The following is a 13,863-nucleotide window of genomic DNA, read 5'->3' as shown; positions in this document are numbered from 1 at the left end:
GAAGAACCAGGTCACTCTGTCTTGCCGTAGCGAAACACATTCCAGGAGGCTATGACGTTCTCCTGGGCCAGGACTTTACATCCCCCTCCAAACTACGACAATTCTGGGGTCCAAATTCCCCAAATAATCCTCCAAATCATCCAGTGCCCGGCACTTGCCCAGTGTCAGTGCCAAGGCCCCAGCCAGATTCCCTTCAGAAGAATCTCGCCTTTCAACTCCTCTGCCAGTGCCACTTGGGCGCACTGAGCCGTGCCAATTCCATCCAGACAGGCGACCACTACCACATCGCTACCAGCGCCAGTGCCAATGTCAGTGCCAGAGCATGCCCTGATCCCCTCCAAGTCCATCCAACTCCAAATCCCTCTCTTTCGCCGCCCTGGTGCTGCTGCCAGTGTCGGTAAAAAAAAGACGCCTTCCTTCTCTGACCCTGCGGGGGCTCACCCCAGGCACACGGATTCGCAACCCGGGCCTGAGTTGGTCACCACTGCATGCGCGTCAACCACGCCCCTCCGTCCGCCCCCTCTCTGCCTCAGAAAGATTCTCCCGGCCAAGTCATGATTCTGCCCTGCTTCACTGGCCTAGGTGAATTCTGTGAGCTGGAATGATTCTTTGGTATAGGAGCTGTGACTCGGTCAGGCCATCGCCCCCTGATACCCCGGATCAGAAGTAATGAAAGGCCAAGGCGCCAGAAGCTCACTCTCACACAGCCCAGACACAAAGGTAGGAGGTCACGAGTTCAGACATCCCCAACCTCTCCTTGTCGCCATTGGATATAGCTGCCCTTTGCTTTGTACTCCAACCACATGGCCAGTATCCACTGCAAGTGGTGAATTGCAAATCCCAGAGCGAGCGGAAACTCAACTGCAGCCCTTTATCATCACAAGGTTCGCCCTCCTTCCCGCAACCGATCTACGACCCAAGAGTACGGCCTTGGTGGGAGGCCTTTGTCTACACACACACTCACGTGGATCCCTTGCGGACGCCTCTGAGAAGGACTGTGACGAAGCTCGATATCGATGTCGTCCTTATGCTCCTGCGAAGTGGTAAAGTACCCGGAAAGAGTTGCTTAGTCACGTTATTTTCGCCCTTGTGCATTTATTAAACTTCTGGGCCTGTAACTTGGATATCCCCTGAGCTTCTTGGTTCAATCCAGGCCCACGTGTTCACTGCCTTCTTGCTCTAAGTCACTAGTCAAGCCTCGAGGCTGTCCTTGGCGCCCTCAGCGCACCCTCGAGTAAAAGCATTCCCCAAATTCCAGCCTTAGATTGTAACCTGGGTCCCCATATCGTTTCAGAAGGATGATCGTAGCAGAATTCTCCTTGGTACATGTTCCTGGCATTCCCAAGCTTTTCCTCCCCCCCTCTGGAGGACTTTCTACTGCAGCAGCAATTTAACGTGTTTTAATTAATTTTCCCTTTGATCTTGTCTGTCATGTAAATATACCATTTTTTGTATCCACTTGTTTCACGCATTTCCCTTTGAGAAAGAGCCCAAGCTACTTGTAACTCCTTTATTTTCCTGTTTTATATGCTCCTGGTTATCTTACAAGGCCATTGTAGAGTAAAGCACTGAATGTGGAGACTTAAAATTTACCTGCACCAGGAAACATATTAAAATGGCGACCTGACCAGTGATTCTTGTAACGATTGCATCCCCCTCCCTGTTTGTTTGTTTGTATTGCAATTTGTAAAATCAGCAATTAGCTCAGGATACAAGACAGATTACGAACCTTTGAAAACCAGCGTTTCCAAGGAAATTCTGCCTTAAGTAAACTGTTTTATTTAGTGAACACTTTATTTTGAAAACGTTAAACCTTCTTTGTTTTTTTTATAGTATGGCCCATGTCAAAATCGAAAACGAGAGAGAAGATCGCCGAAATTTAGCTTTTGAAAGCCTTTGCAACAGCTTGTTTGCCATTCGATTGTATATTTATTTAGGCTCTAACTCATTAAAGGAATAGTGTGTTATTCCTTAGTGAAAATGTGATTTTACAAATCAAATCGTAACTAGTTGCGCGAGAAATCGACTAAACACATGTCCGAAAAGTCAGAACGTTTTCATCGCTGACTCATGCTTTGTCTCTCTTGTTTAGAAATAGGGCAAAATCTTATATTATGCTAAGGCAAAAAGCGAAGAAATGGTCGAGTTCAACAAACTTTGTTTTGAACCTCCTCTCCGTTTGGGGAAGTACAGGGCTATTTATAAACATTAACTTCATCCATTCATTCATTGTTTTCTTTGAAAGCTGGCTGCAAAAATCTTTTCTAAACAGACTGGGTCAATGAAACGCCTTGACATGACATTCACCCCCAGTTAGTAAATGTGTGAAAATTTGTTTGTTTGATTTTACTTTGACTCCCCTTGGCTTGCTCCGCCAAATTGTTTGCATTATTCTCTGGTCTGACATTATATGTTGACCACTGTCCCATTCTGTTTTTTGTTTGTTTTGTTTTGTGCTGTTACTATTGCCTGTGTGTGATGCATATCTGTTATGAATTTGGGATTACCACCCACCTAATTGCCATTGAGAACGGCGGCCTTTTCCCATAAGTAAGTAAAACTAGCCCTCTTCCGCTACTGCTAAATACTTGGGAGCCTATATATTTAATCTAGTCCCCAAGTCATCCGGCAGAAGTCGGTATCCCTGGGAGACCAATCATTCGCCCATTATCGTCCCCAAATAAGCCCGCTAGTCACCGATAAATCGGTTCAGATTTTGCCTAGATATTCCAATCCTGTCCCTTGGTCAGCCCGTTTTGTCGGTACCTTGGGAGAAAAATCATTCAATCCCCAAATCGTCCCCAAAATAAGCCCGGCTTCGTCAGTAAATCCTGTAGACCAATCCTTACAACTCCAATCTTGTCCCCAAGTCAGCCCCTTTTGTCGGTACTTCTACGGAGACCAATCGTATTTTCATTAATCGTCCCCAATTAAGCCCGCTTCAAACATAAATTTTTATACCTAGATATTCCAATCTCGTCCCCAAGTCAGAGCCCTTTGTCAGTACCTTTTTTGGAGACCAATCATTCCTCATTATCGTCCCCAAATAAGCCCATTTTCGTCAGTAAATCGAACCTATATATTCCAATCTTGCCCCAAGTCAGCCCGTTTTGTCGGTACCTTGGGAAAATCATTTGCTCATTATAGTCCCCACAGCCTGTGTTGTTGGTAAATGGGAGACATAGATATGCCAATCCATCGTCCCCAAGTCAGCCCATTTTTGTTGGTAACTTATCTGACCAGAGAATTACCATTCCTAATTCCGCTGTAGCCTGCTGGCCAGGGTGAGATCATTCATAAGGGGAAAATTCAAAATTCCCACAGCTCTGAAGATTAATTCTGTGTATTACTTGGTCCTCTCCCACCTGCAAAATGTCGAAAGATCTCAGCAGAGCGAGATTTCAAGTTCTTCTGTCCTCCGGGAAGGAACTCTGTCTTTCTGGGAGAGAACTAAAAACTGGGTACAGGAGATAACTGGACGTGATACAGGCAGAAAGGAGCCCAAGAGAACAAGAAGAAGCGGAGAACAGTAACAAGAAGCGGAGAGACAGGCTCAAAGAAAAAAAGGGAAGCCGTTGAAAGGGAAAAAGGGACAAATAGTGAACTCCTTCACCACTGTGAAACAATGGCGGGCCTTCGCCTCCATCTGCCACCCAGGGATGAGCCTTCAGCCAGGCTTTCATTGTTGCCAAATTGGATGAGACTGAGCCCAGGTGGCTCAACACTGCCGAGACAGTCTTAAAGGCCTCCCCTGAGTGCAGCCGAACTCTCCTGGTGATGGGCAAGTTCCTGGAGGGAAGGCCCTTTGCCTACAAAGCTCTCCCGCCAGAAAAGCAAGAAAATTGGGACGTCGTCTGCCAGACTATTGCCAAGGCGTACGAAATAACCCCTGAACGCTGGAGGAGGTGCTGGCGAGGGCAAGTTAAGGAAGTAAACCAGACCTGGGCAGACTGGGCCTACCAGTCTGAGCGTAATGTCATCATGCCAAATGGTTCAAGTCTGTGGGGGGTTATGACCTCAACGAGGCCATTGAACAAATGAAGATTTAGCACTTCCCTCTTATCGACCAGTCCGGCCTCGCCACGCACATCGCTGAGAAGGAGCATCCAGACCTTAGCTGATTGCTGCCGGTTAGCTGACGCCTGGTTCATAACCATCACCCCAATGGAGAGCTCCAAAGGAAGAAGCTTCAGCCACCCTCCTGGCTCTCAGGTGCCCTCAGCAAAAGAATGGGCACTCCTCGAAACCCGCAGTATGTGGGTACTGCAATAAGATAGGGCACCCCACCGAACAGTGCCGGAGTAAGCCCACCGTAAATGAAAAGCCTTCTCCCCACCCCCATCACATAACATGCCTCCGCCCTCCCCAGGGCATCAGGGCTGAATGATTATAGTAAAACTTACTGCACTTCTTGCAGTCTCTAAAAAAATTCTGCAACATGGGTGAAATGCCCTAACAATAACTCCAAACCTGCCTCAAGTCTTCCAGCTTGACTAATTCCAATCCTGGGCCCTCCTGCAGAAGGTCCATCTATGCAAATGATCAGTCCCGCGGTAAAAATACCCAGCGCCGAGTTATTATTATTCGATGACTTTATTATTAGATTTCCCTTATTATTAAGACAAATTCCATTTTGGGTTGGTGATAATTAGGTCTTATTTAGTAACGATCAAGGGAGTGAATCGCTATATAAAATGATCCTCCCATGGTCCAACTGAGGTCACCAGACCCTGAAGAACCAGGTCACTCTGTCTTGCCGAGGTAAACACATTCCAGGAGGCTATGACGTTCCCCTGGGCCAGGACTTTACATCCCCTCCAAACCACGAGACAATTTGGGGTCCAAATTCCCAAATAATCCTCCAAATCAAGTCTGTGCCCGGCACTGCGGCTCAGTGTCAGTGCCAAGGCCCCAGCCAGATCTCCCTTCAGAAGAATCTCGCCTTTAACTCCTCTGCCAGTGCCACTTGGGCGCACTGAGCCGTTTTCAATCTATCGTCCATCCAGACAGTACGAGACCACTACCACATCGCTACCAGCATTTGTGCCAATGTCAGTGCCAGAGCATGCCCCATGATCCTCCAAATTAATCAACTGTAAACCCCCTCTTGTTCACCCGGCCTGGTATTGCTTCCATGTCGGTAAAAGAGATACGGTTAACTTCTTAAAGGAATTGATGATATTGTCTAAACCCAAAGGCCATTCGCAACCCGGGCCTGAGTTGGTCACCACTACATGGTCCAAACCTCCCTCCGTCAATATCAATCTCTCCCGCCGATAATACCTTCGGTCATGATTCTGCCCTGCATTGGGCCAATCCTCATGTGAGCTGCGCTGAATAATGTCCGAGCTGCGAACATTCTTTTGGATATCAGCAACCCCCATTGTCCTTCGGCCCCCCCTGAAGTGAATCAGTTAAGTAATGAAGTGTTCACGGAATTACCAGAAGGTCTGTGGGCGATCAGTCCACACAGCCCAGAAGGACCTGTGCAAACTTGGAGTCCACATCATTCGAAAAACCCCTGGCACCTTGTCATCCAGTACTTGAGGATTATAACCTCCCACTATCTTCTTCCTTGCGTTTGTAAAATCTGTCGAAACCACATAATACTTAATTACCACCATTCACCCCTTTAAAATGCATTCATCAGTTTCGCCGGTAATCATCTTCCTGAAGGCATCGCCTTTTCCTTCCAGCCAGTTATCATGGACCCTTAAGATTCATCTATTTATTTCTTTGGTGGGAGGCCTTTGTATTTGTTACACACACACACACACACAAGCTTCTGCCCTGCGGAATGTCCTTTGTAATATCAGCGACTGAGAAGGATCATAAAGTGTTTGGTTTTCTTTTTAATTCGAACATAAATTTTGCATTCTGTCCATCCCTTTCATTTGTTTATTTTTCCATTCATGCTAAATATCTTTTATTTATACCTGGAGGAAGTCGTTTAAAATCTCCAACCCGGTGAAAACCTCAATTAATCAGTCAACGATAATTCCTTTCTTGAGATATTATGCTCATTGTGTTTTCACATTGTCCACTCATCTCTGATGAATTGAATATTGAAACTTGATGGTTAGTAAAGGAGATATCATTTATCCAACGATGATTGTCATTTTATACTTCCTCTTCAATCAGGCCCCACATGTATTTCCTGTAGCAGTAAACCTGATTTACATTTGTTTTCATTTTACATCCTGTCACTATTTTATTTTTTGTTTTATTTTTGTGACTTTTATGTTCTTTGTATATTTTGTCTTGAGAATAGACTCAGAAAGTAGTAAAGCATTTGAGAATCATATTTATGAAGTATTTCCAGCACATAATTAGTTTAAGTAAGGGTCCCCTATTTTATGTTCAAAATGGATAAACTTTAAGTTTGTCGTTTATTATCAGATTTTTGCAAGTGAAGTATTCTTGCAGTATTCTATGGAACCTGTCCTAGATTCTAGTCAGTTGTTCTTTGCTCATTTTGCTTTATTTTTCTTCTCATTTGCAGGTGCTTTCATCTTGCATCTTAGCACCAAAATAAATCTAAAATCACCCTCCTTCTGCTTTTCTTGGCCTAGTCAAGTGATTTTTGAACCCAGTGAGAGGTTTGTAATCCACGTGGTTCCGGCCAGCATATTCTTAAGGCACGCTGAGGAGATAATCTTGCCCTCAGTTTACTGTTGGCGCCCTTTCTTTTTCATAGTTTGGACTGGGTCAGGTTCGCCCCCTTCAGAAGTAATGAAAGTTTGCCCAGAAGCTCAGACACACAGCCCAGACTGAATGTGGAGGTCACGAGTTTAATTTAAATCCATTTTTTCCGCCACGCCCCTTGACAGACTGATTGTTTTCCACATGGCCATCATTGCAAACAAATATACAGAGCGAGGGAAACTCAACTGCAGCCCTCCGATCATCACAACGCCCTTCCCTCCGTAACTGATCCTGGAAGAGTACGTCTTTGGTGGGAGGCCTTGTCTACACACACAACATGGCTCCTTGGGAGAAAGAAGGACTGATGGAAGCTCGATATAGATGTCGTCCTTATGTACTAAAGTATTGAAAGAGTTGATTAGTCACGTTATTTTTTCCAATTGCTGTTTTATTAAACTTCTTTCTGTAACTTGGATATCCCTAGCTTCTTGGTTCAATCCAGGCCCACGTGTTCACTTCCTTCTTGCTCTAAGTCACTAGTCAAGCCTCGAGGCTGTCCTTGGCGCCCTCAGCTGCATCCTAGTAAAAGCATTCCCCAAATAATGACACCTTCATTGTAACCTTCCCCATATCATTTCAAAGGATGATCGTAGCAGAATTCTCCTGGTACGTGTTTCTGGCATTCCCAAGCTTTTCCTCCCCTCTGAGGACTTTCTACTGCAGCAGCAATTTAATTTTTATAAATTAATTTTCCCTTTGATCTTGTCTGTCATGTAAATATACATATTTTTGTATCCACGTGTTCCACATATTTCCCTTTGAGAAAGAGCCCTGGGCTATGTAACTTTTTATTTTCCTTGTTTTATATGCTCCTGGTTATCTTACAAGGCCATTGTAGAGTAATTTTCTGAATGTGAGACTTAAAATTTACCTGCACCAAAACACACACACACACACACACACACAGAAAATATATATGTATATATATATATATATATATATATATATATATATATATATATTGGCTATATGTATATATATATATATATATATATAGTATATATATATATATATATATATTATATATATATATAGGCTATAATAAATTATTATTATCCCAAGTGATCAAGTTTTTCGAATTATATATTACACAAATAATCAACAAATCTGGTTATTACACAAATGATAATACCAAAAGTTACCTCACATCGACCTGATACTTGAAACATAACAAAGAGTCGACTGAATATCTAAAGGTACAATGATCCCATAAACTTACTTATCACTGGAGAAAATCAATGTAACTTTATCAAGTTATGGATGAGGTAACAAATATTAAGTTATATCCAGATTAGTGGAATATAGGTTTCACTTCAATCACCACTGTAGCTGTCTCTCTGGTTCTGTTTTACCTAGATAAGTATGGTAATCAAAATGAAATGCTATGTTTTAAAAACTTTAAACAAACAGGTTTATTTCTAAGTTCAAAAGTTATATGTAAAGTTTACAATCTCAAAAGATTTACCATTAATTGACAACAGTGTAAGATTTAAGTATCTCTTAATCAAGTTTAATTCACAAAACTTTAATTTATCAAGAAAACAATCTGGTTATGTAAGAATCAAACTATTAGCTATCACTTAAGTGCCAAACATTTACCTGTTTCAACAATTACAAACAGCCACCAAAATATTGCTGATTAAAATCCACATAACATTCTCTAAAATCTCTATAACAGGTAGGCACTAACAAAATGCTAAGAAATTACCAGGAAAACACAGCAACAATAAAATCATAATAATGATAGCACAGACATATAAGAATGCGATACACAAAAATGAAAATACCACAATCACCAATAATGTGTTTCAAAACTACATCAATCTTTTATATAACTTTCCCTATAAAAAGAAAAGTTAGATTTACATCTTTCTAAGACTTATTCAAACACAACAATTCTCTTTTACCAAGAATATCACTTAATAAAACTCAATATTCGCCACATTACCTTTTATAAACATCACACCAATATATATCTCCTCTTCAACACTTGTACAAAATAATATTCCTGGTCACCTTCTACAAAATTAACACACTCCTGAGGTGAGTTTAACAGTTTAACAGAGCTTTTACAGACACTTCTGTTATTCCTATTATATATAACGGGGGAGAGAGAGAGAGAGAGAGAGAGAGAGAGAGAGAGAGAGAGAGAGAGAGAGAGAGAGAGAGAGAGAGAGAGAGAGGGAGGTCTGGCTTTATTGCCCCTTGCCAGCAGACTGATCTGATGCCTTTTGGAACACTGGTTTTTAAGTTTCGTAGGCCAAGAATACACATAGGGTGTTCACAGAGAATACACATGTATGAATACACCTACACACACATATACAAAGTATACTCGTATACACGATTGGACTCGAAGCGAAACTAACCTTATTGACACTTCCTGGTTCAGGGTTCACAAAACCTTTTGTCAGCTTGAGGCAGCTGGGCACACATTAGATACAAAATAACACCACTTATCGGTTATTCCTCTTTCTCTTTCTCAGTTTACGAACAGAATAGGCATAGGCAGAGTTAATAACGATGGAATAAATATACAGTGATAAAGACATAACAGTTAACTCGCCAACTGGGTGACAGCTTGTCACAATAACAAAAGTAAATGCTTTTTCCCTAAGCCACCTGAACAAACAGAGAAGCAAGCCTTTATTCTTTCTCTCGGCAGACAGGATGTAGTGATCTGATAAACTTGTCAAAATACAATTTCAAAAGATTAAACAAAAGGGGAAAAGTATCCCATAGAATCATAAGTTTACATAACACACAACATATCTGTAAGAAAAGACATTTTAAAATCACGTCTTCACAACAAATGACGAATCTTGCAAGCAAAAAATCAAAAATTTTCACAGAGACATTACAAACACTTACAAAATGGTTAGCGAGTGTGCTTGGAGCGTAGGAGAATAAATCCTCCAGTTGAACTCGCTCCAAAAGCTTGTCGAACATAGTTACATTATGAGCTTCTAGCCAATGCTTGTAGTGTCTCCCTTTATGATAATTCCAATCCATCCAGGATTGTCTCCAATGGTCTGATGTGATTTTGTATGCTTTATTAACAGCCTTCCGGACTATGGTAAGGTCTCCTTGTTCCGTGGCTGTCAAAGCATGAAGAGCAACTAAGTCCTTTCCACCCATATGCTTTCTTAATATTAAAACTATCTCCATTGCATTGGGGGTGAAATTCTCAAAGACTTTCTCTATGTGATCAAGCCATGCATCAGGTTCATTGTCTGACCATTTCTGGTTAAGGATGCTCATGTTTGACAGGGTTGACTGGGGAGCAGCGGAAGCAGGTTCTCAGTCGCATGTTAGGCGAGTACCATGGCATTTGCATGGCAAGCTTGCTCAAGGGCCAACTCATGGCTACGTTGTTCTTCTCTTGCTTTTCTCTCTGCTTCGGTGAGAGTGGTTTTCTCCTGAGCCAAGTTTAGCTCATGTTGACGCTGCTTCTCCTCCTTCTCTTCTCTCTCATTCTTTGCTCTAGCTACCAGTTCATCTATCCAGGCAGTCAGTTGCTCTCCCCTGAGACCCCTGGCCTGTCTGAGCCCTTGGAAGGTCTGGTAGTCTTCGACATAGGTAGGCTTGATACTGTTTGAGAGGTACACCAGTAAATACTAAGACATACAGTAGCTGCATGGGAGAGGCTAGAATGGTGAGTGCTGGACAAATGGCACTGATTCAAAGTATGATGGTTGGAGTGTAGAACAGGCTTGGTAATATGAAGTGAGAACCAAGATGACCCACCAGGGTAGAAAGTAGGAAAGAAGGGCCGAGACGGGTCCGCAGTTTGTGAGACTAAAGGAATTGCCAAGGCAGGGTATAGGAAAGAAGATGAGAGAAAGAAAATCCACTGGTTGGTCCCGAAGGACGTAGGCTTGTTCACACGAATGTGTGTGGCACTAAGTCGAATGCTTGGTAGTGGCTCTGACGATAATACTAGAGACCGAGTGGTGGGGAATGCCAGCGAGGGCAGCACTCTTGGTAAGTTTTGATAGTTTGCATCCAGTCGTGATTTAGCAGACATGAAAGGCAGCACTTAATGTGCATTGTTTTTGTTGGGGAAGTCAATATGAATACTCCAGCTTCATTAGCCTTTAAGTATTTTAGCTACTCGCGATATGGGTTGTCGTCGAGTGCAGAGGTTTTTGTTCAAAGGAACGGGGTTATGGCACGAAAGGGTGTGGTTTTATGCTCGGAAGGAGCAGGTTTGTTAGAGGTTCCGTTGGACGTTGGTTGGTTCACAAGGAACGGGATGGAGTTTTCAGAGAACACTGGTGCCACTCTAAAGTGCAGAGTTTTGTTAGTTCCAAAGAATGGGCTTTATTAGTTCTGAAGAACAGGTTATGTGTGAGTTGCGCATGCACGGACAAGGCTGGCTATAACGTGAAAATTAGATTGTTCATTAGAACATGGCTCTCATATAAAGAAATTTAATTTTAGGCTGTTCAAAAGAACATTGGAAACTTGCACACAGACAAAACTGGCTACTGTACAAGTTGGTATTGTGGTTCCTTGGTAAAGTTTTGTCATGCACAGATGGCTCGAATGATTAACTGTTGACCACTATGTGTAGTTGGTTCTGTAGAACGTATTCTCTTGATGCAAACATGCGCAAGACGTAGATTACTGGGTTCATTGGGTTTGAGTCCGACAAATCAGCTCGTAAGTTTGCTCCTGACAGTCCCCCATCAAGAGGAAGCCATGAAAATATGGTACATCAATGGCAGGTGAACTTGGAAAGGTTTTTAAATAATGTAGTTTGGTTAAGTTATAAGTTTCTGGTAGAATCCTAATAAATGGCTTTATTCATAATAGGGTTTGGAACTGCAGGTTACAATTGTAAAGCGTATAGTCTGTATCTACATAAATTCCACAAAGTTACAGTTATGTGACATGAACAAATATAAAACGTAGTCTCCCGAGTGAGTATACGCAAATATCAAATGATGATATACAAATGATGATAATGCAAAATTTTGTGATTTCTTCCACTAAGAATGAATTTTAAACATGATGTGTGACAGTAGCATTTACGTTAGCGTGTGACAGTTCAGTGGTTGAGTGATGGACCAGCTGTTGAGTGTAGGGGAAGCGAGGCAGCTGTCCTCCCCGAACGACCTTCACATTGACTTTAAAGGAATGTGAATACAATTCGCTTGCTTTGTTAACATATGAGATTTCTTCACAAATGTTTATGTTAGTATTATTTGTATTACGGCGCAGAAGATGTTGAGTAACATTGGATAACTTGAGCAGGTAAAGATGTCATAGAACAAATAAAATCATAAAATACAAATTGGTTATTAAGCAAAGGTGTGTGAGCAGAGACGATGCACGAGTGTTGTCTGCCTACCTAACAGAGGTTGCCAGATACCTCTTCTTAACTAAGGCTATTGTAAGTTTTCTAAGGGAATTCTTGCACTTTCCTGGAATTTTAACGTTGATCACTTATTATTACTTCACTGCCTAGCTAATTCCTAGCCACTAAAGACGTGTAGTCTCATTACAGCATGCACTAAGGATAAATACAGCTAAATACATGCATGTCTGGCAATAAGCTTTCTCTCTCTCTCTGAGTGAACTTTAAAGATACGGCAATGCGGTTACACTCAAATATGCTACAAACATCTAGGACACAGTATTAAGGTTGCAATGGAATTCAAAGAAAATACTTATGCTGTGTATCTTTCCATGGGTGACAAAGTAAGTTACTAAGGGGATATGAAGTTCCTTGTGATCGTAAACACTCAGACTTAACCAGCAAAAGCTTATTAGTTCGAGATGAAGTTGCACTGTTGAGCCATGCAACATCATGCAAAATTGCAATGATCCTGGCAAGGTCACCACTTATATGAGCCTAGCCCAGGGTTGGTCTGTCTAGCCCTAAACTTAATCTAAACTTATCTGGCCACTTGGCTAAACTCATAAAAAGAAGTAAGTTAACAATAAATTAAATGGTTTGAAAAGAAATGCAAGACTTCACTAATTAGATTTTATTAAAAAGATCAGAAGGATATTGCAAAGGGAGCTCCTCACTAGCTCCTTGGCACTGATATCACATTAGTCACTAAACAAATAGTGCCAATATCAAAAGACTTTATGATCTATGGTGAAATTTCTTAACTATAGAATTAATTCTACTCTGAAACAAATCACATTGTGGTGGGGCCTGTAAAGATAAGTAAATATACAGGAACTCTGCCATGTAGGCATATAAGTCTTCAGAGATTACTTTTGAGGTGTTCTTCCATGTTGGGAATTCAGGAATTGGCACCGCGAATGAACAGGTAGACACACAGCATCAAAAAGCATATTCTGCAAGACAAGTTTACTGTCATTTTGTTGCAAAGAAAAACAATATAAAATAAAATAACAAATGCTATGAGATGCTTACGTTACTCGAAATGAAAAACACTAACACTTCACTTATTTTCTGAGAACTCCAAGGGGCGGAAATATTAGAAAAATTAAAATTATAGTGGAAGAATGGGTGTCATAACAAACTCCAAACCCAGACTGTACCTTTCCCATAGGATGCGTTGTCTTGCTGTGTAGGCCAGACTTTACAATAAGGCAAGGGACTTTGGTGGGACTATGTTATCACAACAAAGTTTGACTGGGTCAGAAAGGGGGAGGGCAGTCGGAGACCGACCCAGCAAGGACTCTACTCTGATTCTGGCTGGTAATGAACTCCTCGTGTGACCCCTGGTCAGAACCTTCTATAGCCTCTGCTCCCATCTTACAGTCTCTGTCCCGTTCGTGGCATTTTGTCCATTAACTCGCTGGTTCCTGTGTTTTGGTGGTATCCACAAGAACAGTGCTGGAATAAGAGAGGATGAGCAGAGTTTTTTTGTAAAGGTGCCAAGGATTTAGCTGGTGCTAATGTCTTGAATAGTCATTTGATTACATGTTTATTCCCAACGTTTCGTAATCCATGATTACATCATCAGGGGTTCTAGAATTAAAAAAGAAAGAGTATTGACAATAAAGATTACGAAAAAAAATATACAAAGGTAAAGTCAGAACATAAAAAACGACAATCAACTTAAATTGGAATTTTTTTACGCAAAGGGCACCAAGGAACAGGCAAGCACTGAGAAATTAATTAAAACAAATAGAACATATAAAAGACAAGTAAAAAATATTTAAAATATT

The 13,863-nt window shown here is 41.7% G+C and overlaps 1 protein-coding gene across 1 annotated transcript in view; it reads left to right on the top strand.

The window, feature by feature from the left end:
- The window catches only part of LOC136828547 (uncharacterized), a 613,904-nt gene that overhangs the window by 534,002 nt on the left and 66,039 nt on the right, over window positions 1-13,863 (top strand). The window contains 8 exon segments of the mRNA XM_067086570.1: window positions 72-397; window positions 3,272-3,529; window positions 3,714-3,917; window positions 4,071-4,252; window positions 6,503-6,599; window positions 6,831-6,926; window positions 9,976-10,107; window positions 10,193-10,284. Of these exon segments, the coding sequence (XP_066942671.1) occupies window positions 72-397; window positions 3,272-3,529; window positions 3,714-3,917; window positions 4,071-4,252; window positions 6,503-6,599; window positions 6,831-6,926; window positions 9,976-10,107; window positions 10,193-10,284 (1,387 nt within the window).

The sequence above is a fragment of the Macrobrachium rosenbergii genome, chromosome 43 (genome assembly GCF_040412425.1).
Source record: "Macrobrachium rosenbergii isolate ZJJX-2024 chromosome 43, ASM4041242v1, whole genome shotgun sequence".
Classification (NCBI taxonomy): Eukaryota; Metazoa; Arthropoda; class Malacostraca; order Decapoda; family Palaemonidae; genus Macrobrachium; species Macrobrachium rosenbergii.
The sequence above is the reverse complement of the archived record's forward strand: the minus strand, read 5'-3'. Positions and strand labels throughout refer to the sequence as shown.